The sequence below is a fragment of the Ochotona curzoniae genome, unplaced genomic scaffold, assembly GCF_017591425.1.
Source record: "Ochotona curzoniae isolate NIBS_2020 unplaced genomic scaffold, NIBS_Ocur_1.0 contig_1014, whole genome shotgun sequence".
Taxonomy (NCBI): Eukaryota; Metazoa; Chordata; class Mammalia; order Lagomorpha; family Ochotonidae; genus Ochotona; species Ochotona curzoniae.
The window spans coordinates 11434189-11450635 of NW_024464920.1; the positions used below are offsets into that span (position 1 = coordinate 11434189).

A 16447-nucleotide genomic window follows, 5' to 3' on the forward strand; every position below is an offset into this window, starting at 1 on the left:
GTCATGGAAACCCCAGCTTAAAGACAGAGGTCTGGACTTGCAACTGGCATGTGAATGCGGGTGGTGACATGAGACTGAACCCACCTGTGGGCTCTGAAGTTCCTTCCAGGTAGCTGGTGTCAGAACTAACTTGGCCAGGGGCTGGGCTCCAGGCAGCCTGGCTGACTTGGTGGGTGGGGAACAACCCACACCTTTGGTCACAGAAGCATTCCGTGTTGACTGACGAGCAAGGACCCAGCAGAAGCAGAGTCTGCTCATTCCCGTGTCCTCAGAGCCACTTGGTTCATCTCCACAGTGTTATTTTGGTAACACTTTTGCCACCCTCTCTTCTCGGGTGCTAAGCATAAACAGAACATGGACATTTCCAGGAACTGTCAAGTTGGCACTTCTTCCAAGGAGTTTAGTTTTCTTTTAAGACGTCAACAAAATAAAGCCCAGGACTAAAATCTGCCCTTTTAGCTTCTTCTTGAAGCTAAATTTCCTTTTCAATTAAAATCTACTGTTTAGAAAAAGCACGGCATATTAAAAAAAAAATCTGGGGGAAAATGTCCTGAAAAAAGAATCATATGCATCTACTCCTTTTGGCACAAAAGGACGGACAAGTATAAACACAGCTGCCTATTCAAATTAAGTAAAGCAAACATTCCTGCAGCTAGCTAGGAAGGCAACCTGCAAGTTTGAACTATACCCGTAAAAGAGAAAGCTACCTCACTAAGCATTTGGTGAAACTCTAAAGCAACAATACCAGAAAAGCTGGTTATTGGAACTGATGGCTTTAGATAACATGAGTTAAGAGTTGCAAAACTGAGACTTGAGCTCCGCATCAGGGGAGCCCAAACAAGAAAAGCCAAGGAGATGGGATCTTCTTTTCCTCTCTGGGTAGCACGTTGGGAAGGGAGATACCCCAGGGACTCTGATCCTTGATTTCTATATGGCTTTACATTAGAACTTAATCCCCACCACCATCACAAGGAAAACAAACAAAAACAAATCGGTCTTAGGTCAACAGGCAGGAAAGAGCAGAAAAGCCCAGGAGGCTGTCAGGTGGGAGATGCTGGGGAAGTGAGGGAGGAGGAGGAGGAAGAGAAAGCCGTGATGATGCACTCTGGAAACGGCACACTGTCAGAGTTACCGAGGGCAGAAGAACGCATTTTGAGAATGTAGTGTTTGCAGTCTGCCAACTGGCAGGCTCTGGATGCCCAGATTCCAAACGTGCTTCTGTGACTCTATGCAACCCCTGTGCAAGTGATTTAATCTCTCCATGCAACGTCTTCCCAGCGGCGCAACAGCAGCCACGATATCACCTGCCTCATCATGTGATGGATGCAGAACAATGCTGGCACACAGTCCGTCCCTGATTAACATTAGGGTTAATATTTCACTGATGTGATGTGAGGTGCCCTGGAACAGAAGAGCCTGAAATTCATCTTTAACAACAAATAAAAACTACAGGCCGACAGACAGGGTAATACCCCGCAGAAGGATAGGCTAAGCTAGTTCCGTTCTTCCCAAAGGGCCATTGTCTCCTTCCTATCTTGCCTCCTCAAGTCACCATCAGCTCACTGCGTATCTGAGAGCTGCATCTAGTTCATTTCTCATTAACAGGCTCTGCCTTCATTTGGGCACTGTCTGATCTACAGAAGACAAGTGTGCAGCGGGGTGAGACGGGAAGCGAAACAGAGATGGGAAAGATTACTGATTATAATTCTAAGCAATGGAAGAGGCAATCTGAATTTGCCATCTAATCCTAAACCCTACAATTTTATTCTTCTGTAAATCTAACATATATGTTTCCCATTGAAATGGATCTTAATGTTGATAGTCACACCTATACAGGGTATGAGATTCTAGAATATATCTAACAACAATGCTCAAGAAATATGAGGGATAAAAATATTTACAAACTAATAACCTTCAGCGCTTCCATTTCTATCGCCCTTTCCCTCCCATCTGAAGACACATGAATAATTCTTCAAGCAAGTGCACAACTTCAAGAGGCTGGTAAGTGGGGAGTAAGACATGGCAGAGAAGCCAGGCACCTAAGTAGCTAGTTGCATCCTAGAGTTTTCAATCCTGCATGCATCTTGAAATAACCAAGTAACGCACCTGCACTCATGCCTGCATATGTCTGTGTTTTGTATGCACACGTGTGAACATGCATATCTTCAAGCCCATAGCCGAGACCCCACCTCCAGATCCTTCGTAACAGAATGACCCAGAACAGATCCTGAACATCAATATTTTTTTCCTTTTCCTTTGCTTTGCTTTTAAAGCACCACACAGGATTGCAATGCACAGGCAGAGTTGAGAAAACACTGAGCTAAATCAACCTTGACGGCCAACAGGATGACTGATGGAGCCAAGTGGCACCTACACGACAAAAGAATGGAAAGCAACAGTCACAGTCAAGATTCGTGTGCTGAAGGAACTTGCAAATCTTTTCAGAGTGAAATGGAGGCATCCCTGCTGGGCCAAGGCCTGTCACACGGTCGGCTATTCCTAGAAAGAGCTGCAATTAGCTGCCAACAGATGCATTATTTCATCAGTCCCATAAATGCTCGATAAAAGTCTTCCGCTCTGCCTTTATGTCAGCCTTACAGAAACGGGGAAAACATTTTTTTCTGATAAGAGTCAGTTCTGAGCTTTCATAGTTTTCTTTCTTTTAAGTGATTAGAATTAGCATTCATCAAAATAAAGTGTTTTAATAAAAAATCTCATCCCAGTACACTTCTACTAAACATCCCTGAAATTTTTCCTCTTGGAATAGAGAAATATGTATTAGGACAATTTTTAAAAAGCCTCATTCAATCATTAACTTTACAGGATAACACAATTCCATTTTAAGCCCAGCGGGGAGTCCTAAATCAAGTGTAGGAAGGGCTGGATTCCAGTACTGGCAATAAATTACATCAGCTAGCTATGTGAGTGAGCATGGGGAAGTTGACTTAATCTCCCCAGATCTCCATTTTCTCTCTCTCTCTCTCTCCCTCCCTCCCTCCCTCTCGCTCGTTTTTGTGTTGTTTTTTTGGGGAGGTGGGGGAACGGGGCAGAGAAAGAGGCCAACAGGACAGAGAGATCTCCCATCTACTAGCTGACTCTCCACATCCCTGTAGCGGCTGGGTTAGGCCAAGTCAAAGCCACGAGGCAGGATCTTCAAGTCTCACAGTGTCAGGGACCTAGAAAGCGAGCCATCACCTATTGCCTGTCTAGGTATGCGTGAGCAGGAAGCTAACATCCTCAAACCCAGGCCCTTTGCTGCAGGATGGTGCCCTCCCCACATGTCCCACACCGCCCCCCATGAGCCTCCATTTTCTCAAAGGAAAAGCGGACGATCTGTGAGCCCTTCCAAGTTTCAAAATTCAATTTTACCAGGATACAGCTCCTTCTTCTGACCTAGTTACATGAACAAAAAAATCCTCTTAAAAATCTACGAAAATTATAAATTTTATAATTCTGCTAAAAAATACTTATCCACTTCCTGACAGTGTGCATGAGCCAGAAGGAGCGTAAGCATTAAGCCTCTGAGCAGAGAGAGCGGCACCTTGGATCGGAACCAGCCCTGGCTCCCCACACACTCCTGCCACTGGGGCAGATTCACCTTGTCTTTGTGCTCCATTTCACAGCATCTTTAAAGCCCCTTTGTATATAAAACACACCTTTACACTTTCGCCATGTCCCTCACACTGTTACTCTTTCCTTAGTATTTTTCTTTATGTTGACTTATTTTTGCTTAATCAGAAGTCATGTAATCTTACAAGAACTTCAGAAACAGGAAACTTTGTTGCCACAAATGGAAGAAACCCATTAAACGATAACAAAGAGAGAGAGAGAATGAAAAGGAAAGGCAATATGGCAAAACAACTACGGTCAAACATACACTGCTGCCCACAGCAGGCGTTAACCATGAGGACCTCTTACGATTCTGATCAGGATTGAAACAAAAATGAAATGACTTTCTCATTCTGTCATTCAGCATTATTTAAAGTACTACTTCATCTCACATCCACGGACCCACCTAACATCATCTTAACAACCACCCAAAGTCATGGCTGCATACCCATCTCAAATTCTGGATAATACAACAGCCCTTAACCTGTGTGGATGTGGAATGTGACGGTCTAGCCACACTGTCACTTGTGGCTTCCAGCTGAGTTTCTGTGTTCTTGTCCCCTCTGTCTGAAGTGCTTTCTCTATACTCCAACTGTTACAGAAGTCATCTCCCCACCGGAAGCCATCCCTGACCACACACTTTGTATGATCTGTTCTTTCCCCATTTGTTCATTGTCCCTACCCACAGCCCTCCCTGCACTACAACGCAGTGAGAGCAGGGGCTTTGCCCTGTTCAGTGTTACATGCTCAGCACCTGTGTCTCACACACAGTCCTCATTCCAGAAACACGTTACCTGAGTGGACAGATGAACTTCAGCCTGTCTGGAAACCCTCTAAGCAGCTGGTCCTCAGGAAAGTCTGATAACAGGCTGCAATAACAGACAGAAATCAGAGCTCCCTGTAAACTCCCCCCTTTGCCAGAGAGAGGGCTCTTGCTATGGATGCCACAGGCAAACACTACTTAGCCCCAGGGAAGTGCCTAGGTAGACCAAAGCTGGACAAACTGAGATCAGCTCTAACCATTCCAAGCATAGAGCATGGCCAGTTATACAACATGACTGGAGGTTTGCATACAGAAAGATTCCCAAGCTAGAAATCTCTCCCATAAGCCTCTTACAATATCTAAATCGTTTGCCATCACAGCTTGGTAACTTCAGATGTATCCAAACATCCGCCCCATAGCTGGGTGCATCTCAGGAGAGTGGCTGAGTGCAGCTTTGTGTGGTCACTTTAGGTCAGCTCCACAGGGACAGACCGAGTCCTGGAGCCGGGAGTCGAGTCGAGGGGAAACAGACCAGCCAGTCCTGTGTGTATGCCAGCGAGGGCAGCCAGGGAGCACAGGGCACAGGGTCCATGGGGAGGATCAGCCTTGGCTCAGGCAAGGTTGCAGCAAGCAGCAGCCTTGGGACAGCCATTGAGGCAGTTTCCAGAGTGGAGGCACCAGATACTAATGCAGGAAGCACTGAGTGGGCTTCCCAGAGACCTGCCCGTCACTCTCACCGGCACTAAGGAATACCTGAAGCAGGAATCTAGTCAAAACGGGAGAGAAAAAAACCAAAACCAGTCTCCCAAGCATCAAGGAAGTTGGGAGTACAATACAGGGCTAGCAGACAGAGTGTTTGCTGAGAACCACAGCAGAGACCCAGTCCTGCAGCCAGGGCCAATGCGGTGAAAACAGGGAGTCCACCCCACCATGACTTTAGCTAAGTCCCACCAGATGGTAAGGCTCGGGCAGCCTCCTTTCCACATCCAGACCAGTCTAGGCACCAGAGGGAGACTGCCCGCCTGTGCCCATAGCCTGTGAGTAGTAGAAAGGGGCAGGCAGGCTCGGGCTGACTTCACCCCACATACGGCGCTGTCCTGGCGTGACCCGATGGGAGCCAGAGAGGATTCCCAGCTGATCCAATGTCCACTCTGTGACCTTGCACAGAAACGGACGCACTGTGAAGCGTTTCCTTCCACAATGCCAAGGTGATTAAGTCATTTATCGTCAGAATTCTTAGCAAAGGCTAGAGTCCTTATAAGGTGTGAACACAAAAACCAACGATTCACTAACAGATTACACATTTTTTTTTCTTTTAAGAGGGATTAGGAGATCAGTAACCTAGGAAGATCCAAAGACAATGCAAAGGTCTAGGGTGGTGTTTTTATTTGTTTCCTTGAATGTTTGGGGATTTCTTGTGACATTTAGAAAAGTAAAAAACAAGGCACAATTTGATTCTTTGCAAAAAAAAAAAAAAATATATATGTATATATATATCCCACACATAATTAAAAAGCAACTAAGATCATCCAAATAAAGCCTCTGAAGCAGCTCAAAATTCACAAGTAGAATACAGTAAACAAACAAAGGAGAGTGGGGAATCAGAAATCTGTGAGAATACTAGAACATGAAAACTTTAAGGAAAACAAACCCATTCATTTCCAGAGAGGACTATACTTCTTGGTTAAAAGAAAGGTTATTCTTTCCACTTGGCTCTCAGATTTCCCAAGAAAAGAGCACCAAATCCACACAATATATGAACAACTCTGGCTGAAACGAACTGGCAGTTAGCGAGGTTCTGTCTACAGATAGATATATAAGCACTACATTTGCCTACACGCCACTTCCTGAAAAAGCTGCTTTGCCAACATTTTAATAAAGTTCACTGAAATTACGACAACATTGGAGAAGCACTGGGATCCCAGGAAGTAAGCCTATGTATTTATTTGTTTCTAGAGACATAACATTGAAAAACACTTTTCAATTTTGATCTGCTTTCAGGATAAAAAAAAAAAGCTGTTTCCAATTCATTACATTTAATTCCTAACTCATTCCTAATTAAAATGCTGCCATAAAATAAACACTTCAATTACATTTTAAGGTCTTAAAAACGATAAGTTTGTTAACTAACAACTCCTTTGAAGTATTCATGTTTCAGGGTGTCAGGATGGTACAGGACAACTGCATCCCATTTAAGTGCCCATTCCAGGCCCAGCTGCTCCATTCCTAATTCAGCTTCTTGCTAATGTGCCTGGGAAAGCAGTCCAAGATGGAGCAGGTACTTGGGCCCCTACCACCTACATGGGAGACCCCATGGAGTTCCACACTTCTGGCATCAGTGTGACTCAGCCCGAATAGGTGCTACCATGTGGGGGAGTGAACCAATGGATAGAGGATCTCCTTCTCTTTCTGCAATTCTGCCTTTTCAAATAAATAAATCCTTTTTAAAAATGCATCTATTATTTCTTCCATTCCTTCTTTCCCATACACACAAATCATGCACAGATAGATAAATCTATAAGCCACTAAACCCCACCATATTCCAGATGTTTCAGTAATGTGAATTTTAAAGTGGCCTTTATGAGAGGAAATGCTGCGCAGTGAAGAAAAAAAGAATGGCAAACCCCAAATTCAGGTCTTACCAGTGAGTGGGGGTTTGGAGTGAGATGGACCAAGGAACTGTTATTTTCCTTAACCTGAGTGATGTGGAAACAGGTGCTCACACAACCATTATCTTGTATACCTTACTTATATGTTGTATTATTTGAGTTAGTCAATATTTAACAAAAATGATACTCATCAAAGAAATGACTATATGTAATTGTCATTGTAAAAAGTACATGTAGATATATGCAAATCAAATCCATGCTTCAGAATATTTTTTTTCAGTAGCAGCATTAAAAACAAGTAAAACAATCTAAATGGTTCCTGATTAACCTATCCTTCTATCTGACAGAATGAAAAACTCTTATGCAAAAACCTTATTTTTTTAAACTTTGACACAGATACACTCCATCTTTTGCTATGTATCCAGCCTCATTCTGTTTCTGTTTTTAAGCTATTTGTCCTTAGCTTCATTGAAAGTTCTGCTGTTTTATTAAGAAAAAAAAAAAAAGATTCTTTTCTTATTCTCTGAATGAATCTGAAGAAATGAAAAAGGCATCACACCTCTACGAATCCTGTACAGCAGTACTGTTGTCAACACTCGCAATGACCATATAATTAAACTGAATTGCTAGTGAAAAGCTTTCAGCTTGCCCTTCTTCTTGTTTCCAGTGAAGTGTTGCCAGTGAACCAATAATTTGGTTTTGTGAAGTTTGAGAGACAGAGAAAGCCTGAGCTCCCATCTGCTGGTTCACAACCCCAGGAGCCCACAAAGGCCAGGGCCAAAGCCAAGTGCTCAATCCAGGTCTCCCAAGTCAATGGCAGGAATCCAACCACGTGAGCCATTACTGCTTCCCCCCAGGGTGGTAATACAAAGAAGCTGGGGTCAGCAGCCAGCGCCAGTCATGGAACCCAGGAATGCTAACATGCAAGCGTCTTACCAGCCAGGCTAAATGCCTGCTGCTTCAACCATTTTTTTTTCTTTTAGCTTCTCCCCAAATCTGTTTATTTCTTCCAATAAAATGCTAAAACATCTTAGATTTGTTAGCTTCACTTTGTTTCAACATGTTGAGTGCTTAATTTTGTCAGCATAATCCAAGTTGGGAATTGCAGTGGTCCTCCAAGACCAGCTATTTTCAATACTTCAAAAAGCCCAAGGATAAATTAACCTGCAATCTAGCCAAACTAAGAACAAAATATTTTTGCTTTTTCCACTGTGATTTCATCAGGTCTTCTTCGGTTAACTGGCTAGCGCATGAAGATCAGACACTCAGACACTCATCATTAATAAAAATAGAACTCAATGTATACTTTATGCATGTGGTCTGAAAAATGACTTAACATATGATATGAGGTCCATGGAGCAAAACTATTTGATTTTTTATATCTGTGGGGTTTTTTTTTAACCAGTTATATGGAAAGTTTAAGAGCAACAACAAAGTCTGCGGACTTAAAGAACATTTTAAGAATTTTGGAGGTTTTTTTGGTGTGGTTTTTTTGTTTGTTTGTTTGTTTTTGGTTTGGTTTTTTGCTGGTTTAGTCCTTTGCCCCACAATCTTGAATAAACCCTGGAAAGCCTTAACAGAGAACGTGTTTTATGTCCCATCTCCTTCCTGCTATAAGGCAGGCTAACAGCACGAGAAAGGTTTCTCCTTTTCTACAGCTTCCAATCTCGCTAAAATCAAAATGAAACCCTGTCCTACAGGATGGCTGTCCCTACAAAGCAAAATATTCCAGGTGTCTCAATGAAGTCTAACATATACGGACCCTTAAAATAAACAGCCTTTACAAACAAGCTGAGTGAATCTTCACAACCCGCCCCCCCCCCTTAGTCCCTTAGAGGAGCTGGGCTGGGCAGGTGCAAGGGCATCCACTCCTGGAGGCTGTCTCCTCCTTCAGGAGTCTGAGCTTGTCCAGCTGGTAGCTCTGACACCCCACAAATCAGCCATCGGGGCGCAGAGCCTGCTTTCCCAGCCACACTTCCCCCAGGGCTGAGATGGTACCCGGCTGGCTGAGGAGAACCTGCTCCCCGTGGCTTGCCAAGGTTCCCTGGAAGTGTTTCTCGGGGTACTCTTGCACGGCCCTCCTCAACCTCCTCATCAGAGTTCATTACCCGGCGCTTCCTGGCACTTCCTGGTGCCACCTCCTCACCCCGTCCCTCCGTTCCTCTTCCTGACCCCTGCCCTGCCGACCTGGGCCCAGCCCAACGTGGCACCTAGAGGGCAGGGTTCCAAACCACACAGGGGCTGGCCTGAAGAGACCTTGGGGGCAGGGCGGCCTACCTGCAGGCACTTCAGCTGGGGCTTCTTCCCTGGCCTTCTGCAGCTTTTCTCTCACCCAGGGAAACTCCTGCAGGGACTCCAGGAATGCATCAAAGGCTCTGGGGCCCCGCGAAGGGAGGATATCCAACAGCAGCAGTGTCTTCCGGAGGCCTGTGGCCTGGGCTTTGATTTCCTGAACGTGGCTTTCAGTCAGGATTCCTTCCTGGTACAGGTACTGAAGAACCAGTCCTTCCACCAAGACCTCGGCACCCAGCTGCAGGCGATGGGAACGCAGCACCTGTTTGTCTCGGGCCTCCATGCCTCCCTGGGAAGACACAAAAATCATAGCTTCAATTCCAAGAGTGCCCGAGTGCCCCCTTAAGACGATGTCAAAGCCCCTGAAGGACACGGACATCCACAGGCCTTCACAGACGGCCAGCCCGGGGTAGTTCCCATGCAAGTGGTCAGCCTAGTGAGCCCAGTTCGTTCCAGTGTTTCCAAAGGCAAGGAACAAGGATGGGGGCGGTGTGGGGGGGAATCATCTTTTTTGACTTTTCACAAGGTGTGGGATCCAAGTTCAATTCCTGGTTCAGTTGAGTGGATCAATTCCTGCTCAGGAGTGGGTCCTACACCTTGCTGCAGGTGATGTTTGGGGAGTAGCCTTCCAGGTTCAAACACACCGGAGTAGACAGACACTGATTTTATTTTAACCCGGCCTTCGGTGGATGCTCCCCGCCCCCACCATCACCAGGGAAAAGCCAAGGGCATTGGTAGAACAACCTCTGCAAAGGCAGTGGGGGGCCAGAAATGCCTTGGAAGATCTTGGGAAAAGTCCCCCACGACATCATTATCCCCTGCAAGAAAAATATTCCTCAACTGTCCGCGCCCCGTCGACGGTGAACCCGGTACACACTTCTAAGAATTCGGGATCTCCATCACCACGCGGCTGTGGGCATGGGACATAATAAGCATGGAGCACTTAATGTGCTTCCTCCCCCGACCCACCACTTAAAACGGAAAAAAGCCTACACCGCGCGGCCAGCAGCCAGGCACGACGTGAGGGTGTAGCCGGCGCCCCAGGGCGCTGTGCGGGCTGTGGCGTGCCGCCCCACAGGGTGAAGAGGCGGGGCAGCACAGCCCGGGCCGCCCCGCAGCCAGGCTCCCCTCGCCGCCCTCGGGGAAGGCGGGCAGCTGGCAGGGGGCACGGGGTGGGCCGTCTGGCAGACAGCGCCCCTTCGGAAGTCGGCTCTCATTCCCTGCCTTGCCGGCTGAACCCCTGGTCGGTCACAAACAGGAAGAAGAGCCAGGCATTTTCAGAGCCAAAGAGGGAGTGCTGGGAAGGTTCTCGTGAGCGGCCGGAGGGCGCGGCGGGTCCCCAGCGCCGCCGCCGCCCGACCCTGGCCCAGCTCGGAAGCCCCGAAACCAAGCGAGGAGTCGGGAGAGCCACACAAGGTTTAGGTCGCAACGCCACAGCGCCAGGTTTTCGAGAAATGATGGATTCCTCTTACTTACGTCTGCAACCACGTTTCTAAGAAAAAAAAAAAAAAACTACAACCGGAATCCAGACTGTCTGGGAAACTGTACCATAAGCACCATCTTTGTTAAAGGCGACAGCCCTAAACAGGAAGTACCGTCGCCATCTTTGTTGAGGGCAGGTACAGGAAGTGCTGTCGCCTGTGTTACTGGAGAAGGCAGAGGTCACATTGAAGCTTTTTTCGCCATGTTTGCTGTGGGTAAACAATACAACTGACTGAAGATGTGTAATTGTAGCGTTACTTAAAACAATTATCTAAGGAGTAATTGTACTGCTGCATTTTGAGACAGGCTCTTGCATACAACTGACAGACTAGACAGGCAAGTGAAAAGTCACTCCAGAGCAAACCCTGCCCTGACCACTTTATTTAAAATGGGAATGCGCTTTGTTCATCTGTCATCCTTCTCCCTTGACCATTTCTTTTTTTTTTTTTTAATTTAGAGCACTTTTCATCCTCTTACCAAAACCTATGCTTATTCATAAATATCTGCTGTTCCCCTCCGCTGAAGTGCAAGGTCGCTTCTTTCTGTCCGCAGGTTTTCCTATTTGCAGAGCTCACAAATCACTCCGTTGGGATTCCCGGCTACTCCACGCCATAAAGGGTGTGTGTCATGGGGAGTTGGAGACGTTGAAACCACTGGACAGGCTGTTAAAGGGGCTGAGTACCAAGGAGTGAAACCCTAGACAACAATGCCAATCTGGCTCTGGCCACCCAAGTGGTTGTTCTACCAATGCGGAGATGGAGTCTGGAATCATCACCTGGGGGGTGGGTGGGGCTGATGCCAAGTCCATTCTATTGTGCCCACCACTTCTTGAATTCAGAAAGCAAAACCAATTGTGTGACCCACGTATACACAGATGCAAGAATAGCAAATTGAGTGTCCCTCCTCTAATTCCTTTATGAAATAAGGCATTTGATCAATATACATTGATTCATTTTTACACCAACTGCATGATAAAGGTATATGCACAAAGTCCTGTGTCTGCTAAGAATGGATTGACAGGAACAGAAGAAAACAAAATCCTCAGATATTTCTCCAAAGGATTTCACACCAAGTGCCTCTAATGGAAGATGAAAGTCTCTTTATAAGAAAATCAATGGATGGCAATTATAAACCTTCTTCCTGAAAACCTCCTAATAATTATATAAAGCATACAGTGTTACTATATGATTCTTCTGTATCAATAGTAACAGTATTTTTATTATGTGATAAATACTATTATTTTAAATCTGTAGCAACTGTGAAATCAAAGTGACTAATTGTCTTTTTTAAAATATTCATTTATTTTAAAGAGTTACAGACAGAGAAAGACCTTTTATTGGCAGGCTCATTCCCCAGATGGTCACAATGGGCCAGGTCAAAACTAGGAGCCAAGAGTTTCTTCATAGTCTACCTCATGGGTACGAGGGGACCAAGTCCTTGAGCCATATTCTGCTGCTTTCCCAGCAGGAAGCTGGATAGGAAGTAGAGCAGCCAGAACTCAAACTGGTGCCCATATAGGATGCTGGCATTGCAGCCAGCAACTTTATCCACTATGCCACAATACAGGCCCCTGGTCAATTGCCTTAACCAAAGCCTCAGAGTTCATAGAAAACAAATTCTGAATTCTACTCAAGACTCTTGATTCCAGGCTCTTCCCAGCATGCAATATAGCTCCAGATGGTTAAGAGTCTGTCCTTCCACCTGGTACCATGACAGAGGACAGAAGACAAAACAAATTAATCAACTACCTCAGCCAATCGGTGGCAGTGAAGATCTGGGCAGACGGAGACACTAAGGTGGACTATAGCAAGCCAGTGAATTCAGAAGAGATTTCATTGTGATTGGAGTGATGGGATCACCAGAAATTCAGGACTGTTGATCAAAACCTCTTAAGAAATTCATGGTGTTATAAATTTAAATTTTCTTCCTGTTGTTGATTTTGTATTATGGCCTTTCACTTAAGAGGGATATGTGATGACTGTGTAATGGAGACTGTCATGTCCATATGTGAGGATGCAGTGCAGTGTGCATCTCTACTTCCAGATCAAAGGTGGACTACTTATGAAACTATTAGCTGTATCTTGACAATGGGAGGCTGGACTCTGCCATTGTCCATGCTCACAGTGATGAACATGTGACTGTTTATGAAGAGCTATGCTATAGTAATAATACAGGGGAATTCGGTGAGGGAGCGGAGGAGGCACGGGAAATCCCAGAGCCTATGGAAATGTATCATAGAATGATGACAATAATTTTAAAAGAAGTTTAAATAATAAAAATAATAAAATATAAATAATAAGTATATATGTCTATATCTATATAAATATAGATAGATATAAAATGATATAAAATGTCACCTTCAGGTGACTGCCAAAAATATGATCACAGAGAATCCTGCTGCCACCTCCCACTCTTGAGATTTGAGTTCCAGGGACTCCCCAGTCTTGCCCTCTTCCTCTTCTGCTCCATGCTTTGGTTTGGATAGGACTGGTTCCCCAGGGTTTCCCATGTAGAAACTTGGATGGAGCCTGCAGGTTGCTGTGGGCTGTCGGGACCTTGAAGATGAAGTTAGTGGGAGGTCTTGGGGCCTTAGTGTCTACAAAGGATAATGATACTTGGAGGGTCCCAAGTTTGTTCTTCACAGAAAGGCTTCTTACAAAATCACCTAACTCTCCGACTTCCTGTTTTTGAAATTGTGACCTGTCTCCCACACACCTCCTGCCCCTTTGAGGTCATCTGCCATAAGGTCATCATTAGGCCTGAGCTGGTGCTGATATCATGCCTTTGAACATCCAGAAATGTGAACGAAATAAACTTCTTTTCTTCAGATATTTTGTTACATCCTAAAATTATTCTTCTTTCATTTTCCCAGGTTAGAAACGTATTAACAGCATTGTCTATCTTCATCCAGGTGAACTGTAACCCTTGGGCAACATGGCCAATAGCTGAGGGTTACTGACTTGTTGACGAGGAAAACTAAATATTTTTTTTCTTCTTTGAAACTCTGAAAATGCTTACATAAATTTAAAAAAAGAAAAGTTGAAACAAATAGCACAATTGGCAGCTACATAAAGTTGAACACACATCTCGAGGAATTAGCCTTTCTAAAAAGGCTTCAGATCTCCTGGAAACTTGAAGGTGAGCCTAAACTTCTCTTCCCCCAGTACGCTGAGTTGTGTCCTTGCTGCCTTCTCAGTGGCCAGGCTGACTCTGATTGACTAGCCAACTGTCCTCAACTGTTAGAGGAAGTGGCCACCACCCCGCATTAGCCGACCATGACCCTTCTGAGCATCAACAGTCCAGCTTGACTTATGTAGTTATCTAGGACCACATGGGCCTTGAAAGAACCGCAGCTCAGATGAAAACCACCACCACAGGTGGTCCCTCCTCCACTCTGCCCAGTCCCTGTGGGTAGGCTGGAATTGTGCCCCTAAGAGGATTAAGCACCTGTTCCCCAGTGGTATCAAATCCATTTCAGGAAGTACAGATATTTTCCTTTTTCACTCTCCCTTGCTATGTTTACTTGTATCAAGATACACCCATTGTGAGTTTGTGAAAGAAAGAGCCAAAAAGAACAAAGGTAGTATTTTCTCTTTCAATTTAGTCTTTCATTTCACGACCCTCAAAAAAAAAATAATAAAGCAGTTGGATATTTTTGGTTCTTTCTTCCTGTTTCATAGATGTGGAAATTAAGCCATGGAGAAAAACAGGTTCTTTTCAAGGACACTTAAGGCATTGACAAAAATAGATCGTGAATGAGGTCACAAAGAAACTTCAATAAATCCACCAAACATCAGGACACAAAACAATGTGTTTTACCATTACACAATGAAATTCAAAACTTTAACAAAGGGCTAACTTCCATAAATCCTGTAAGTTTGGAAACTAAGTAAAAGAATCCAAACTCTTTAATCAAAAAGAAAGCCCCATATATCTAACAGAGCGTGGAAAGAAAACTTCTTGGTCAAGAAACCTTACACACACCACCTTCACCCAGGACATCATGAGCTCCAACATGGCAAGAGAGCCATTTCAGATGTGATAGTCTTCTCTAGAAATTAGTATTTTTTTTATTTTAATGAATCAAATATTCTTTAAATAATGAAAAAAAATAAGAGGTAGACAGACACACAGAGAGACATGGACTTGCCATCCACTGCTTCACTCCCCAAATGCCCTAGAATTGGGAACCCAGTCTGGGTCTTGGCAGGTTCCCACTACAGGTCTCCCACAGAGGTGACAGGAACACAACCCAAGGATGGGAAACAGGGACTCAAGTACATGAGCCATCACCACTGCTGGCTAGGGCACACTTAAAAAAAAAAAAAAAGGAATCAGGATGGGAGCCAGTTCCAGAAGTGAGGCACTCGATGACTTGCATGGAGATGCAAGCATCTCACAGGATGTCTGAATGTCCGCAATGCCAGCGTCCACCCCTTTCCCTGAAATGTAGCACCTCAATCTTTTCATCAGAAAACATCAGCCCAACCCAAATCGAAAGAAAGAGATACAGCAAAGAATGAGAGAGAAAGCAGCCCAGGGTCCAAGAGATCATGGAGGTGCAATCACTTCATGAAGGAAGGGAGCAGGACGGAGAAGATAAAGATTGCCAAAGAAAACATGGACATGATCTCTTGCAACTGTAAATCCTCAAACCAGACTTGAAGTGTGCAGCCATGTTTGGCAGCTTTCTGCACAGTTTTGATCAAGATTATGCCATAGGTAATACTATGTGCAGTGTTTAATTTTACTAAGTTAAAGTAAAATCCTAATGATATCTTCAATCTCATTATCTTTTGTTCATCTTTTTTATTATTTGAAAGGTAGAGTTAAAGCGACAAGGAGAGATACAGAGAGCATCCACCTGCTGGTTCACTCTCTTAATGGCCACAACAGCTGGAGCTGAGCTGATGCAAAGCCAGGAGCCAGGAGCCTCCTCTAGGTCCCCAATGTGCGTGTAGAGGCCCAAGAACTTGAGCCATTCTCCTCTTCTTTCTGAGGCCATAAGCAGGGAGCTGGATTGGAAGTGGAACATCTGGGATTTCAACCAGCGCCCATACAAGATGCTGCTACCGAAGGCAGAGGCTAAGCACTCTACACCATGGAGCCCACTGCCCTACTAGTCATCTTGGCTTAATTATTGTTTATTGTAAAAAACCTGAGAGTGTTTTCAAAAACCCAAATGGGAAATCTTTTTAAAAAGCTAAATAAATTATTATGCCAATTATCATACTCTAATACATTTCTACAAGATCAAATGATTTTATAAAAAGACCGTAGTAACTGATAATACCAGAGTTACTATAATGTATTGCTAATTTGACAGCAACAGCTTTAATAGCACTCTCCTTGGGTGCTGGGGTTGGCGGGGCCAGCAAACTGAAAGAGACCTGGCCTCTGTCTCAGAGCTTGGAATCCAAACAATGAGATAAGCAAGCACAAGGAAACAAATGCCATGTGACAGTTACAGCATGAGAAGAAGGAAGAGTACTTTAGTAAGAAAAGCCAATCACGAATGAGGCAACGGGAGCTGGGTAGAGTCTTCAAGGAAAGCTGCTGGGGAGAGGTGACTTCTATACAAAACAAATGAAGAATTTAAGAGATGAGGATGCTGCCTAATGTGTCTTCAAAAGTTTGTTCAGAGATGAAAGCACCGGCGAGGACCCCCACATGCCCTATCAGAACACCTCAG

The 16447-nt window shown here is 44.7% G+C and overlaps 1 protein-coding gene across 1 annotated transcript in view; it reads right to left on the bottom strand.

Annotated features, from left to right (window-relative positions):
- Window positions 1–10859, bottom strand: part of CRADD (CASP2 and RIPK1 domain containing adaptor with death domain) — a 159134-nt gene extending 148275 nt beyond the window's left edge. Inside the window, exons 1-2 of the mRNA XM_040980824.1 lie at window positions 10750–10859; window positions 9259–9562 (exon numbers count right to left, since the gene is read on the bottom strand). Of these exons, the coding sequence (XP_040836758.1) occupies window positions 9259–9556 (298 nt within the window). The 5' untranslated portion in view covers window positions 9557–9562; window positions 10750–10859. The remainder of the gene's footprint in view (window positions 1–9258; window positions 9563–10749) is intronic.
- Between the last annotated feature and the right edge of the window lie 5588 nt (window positions 10860–16447).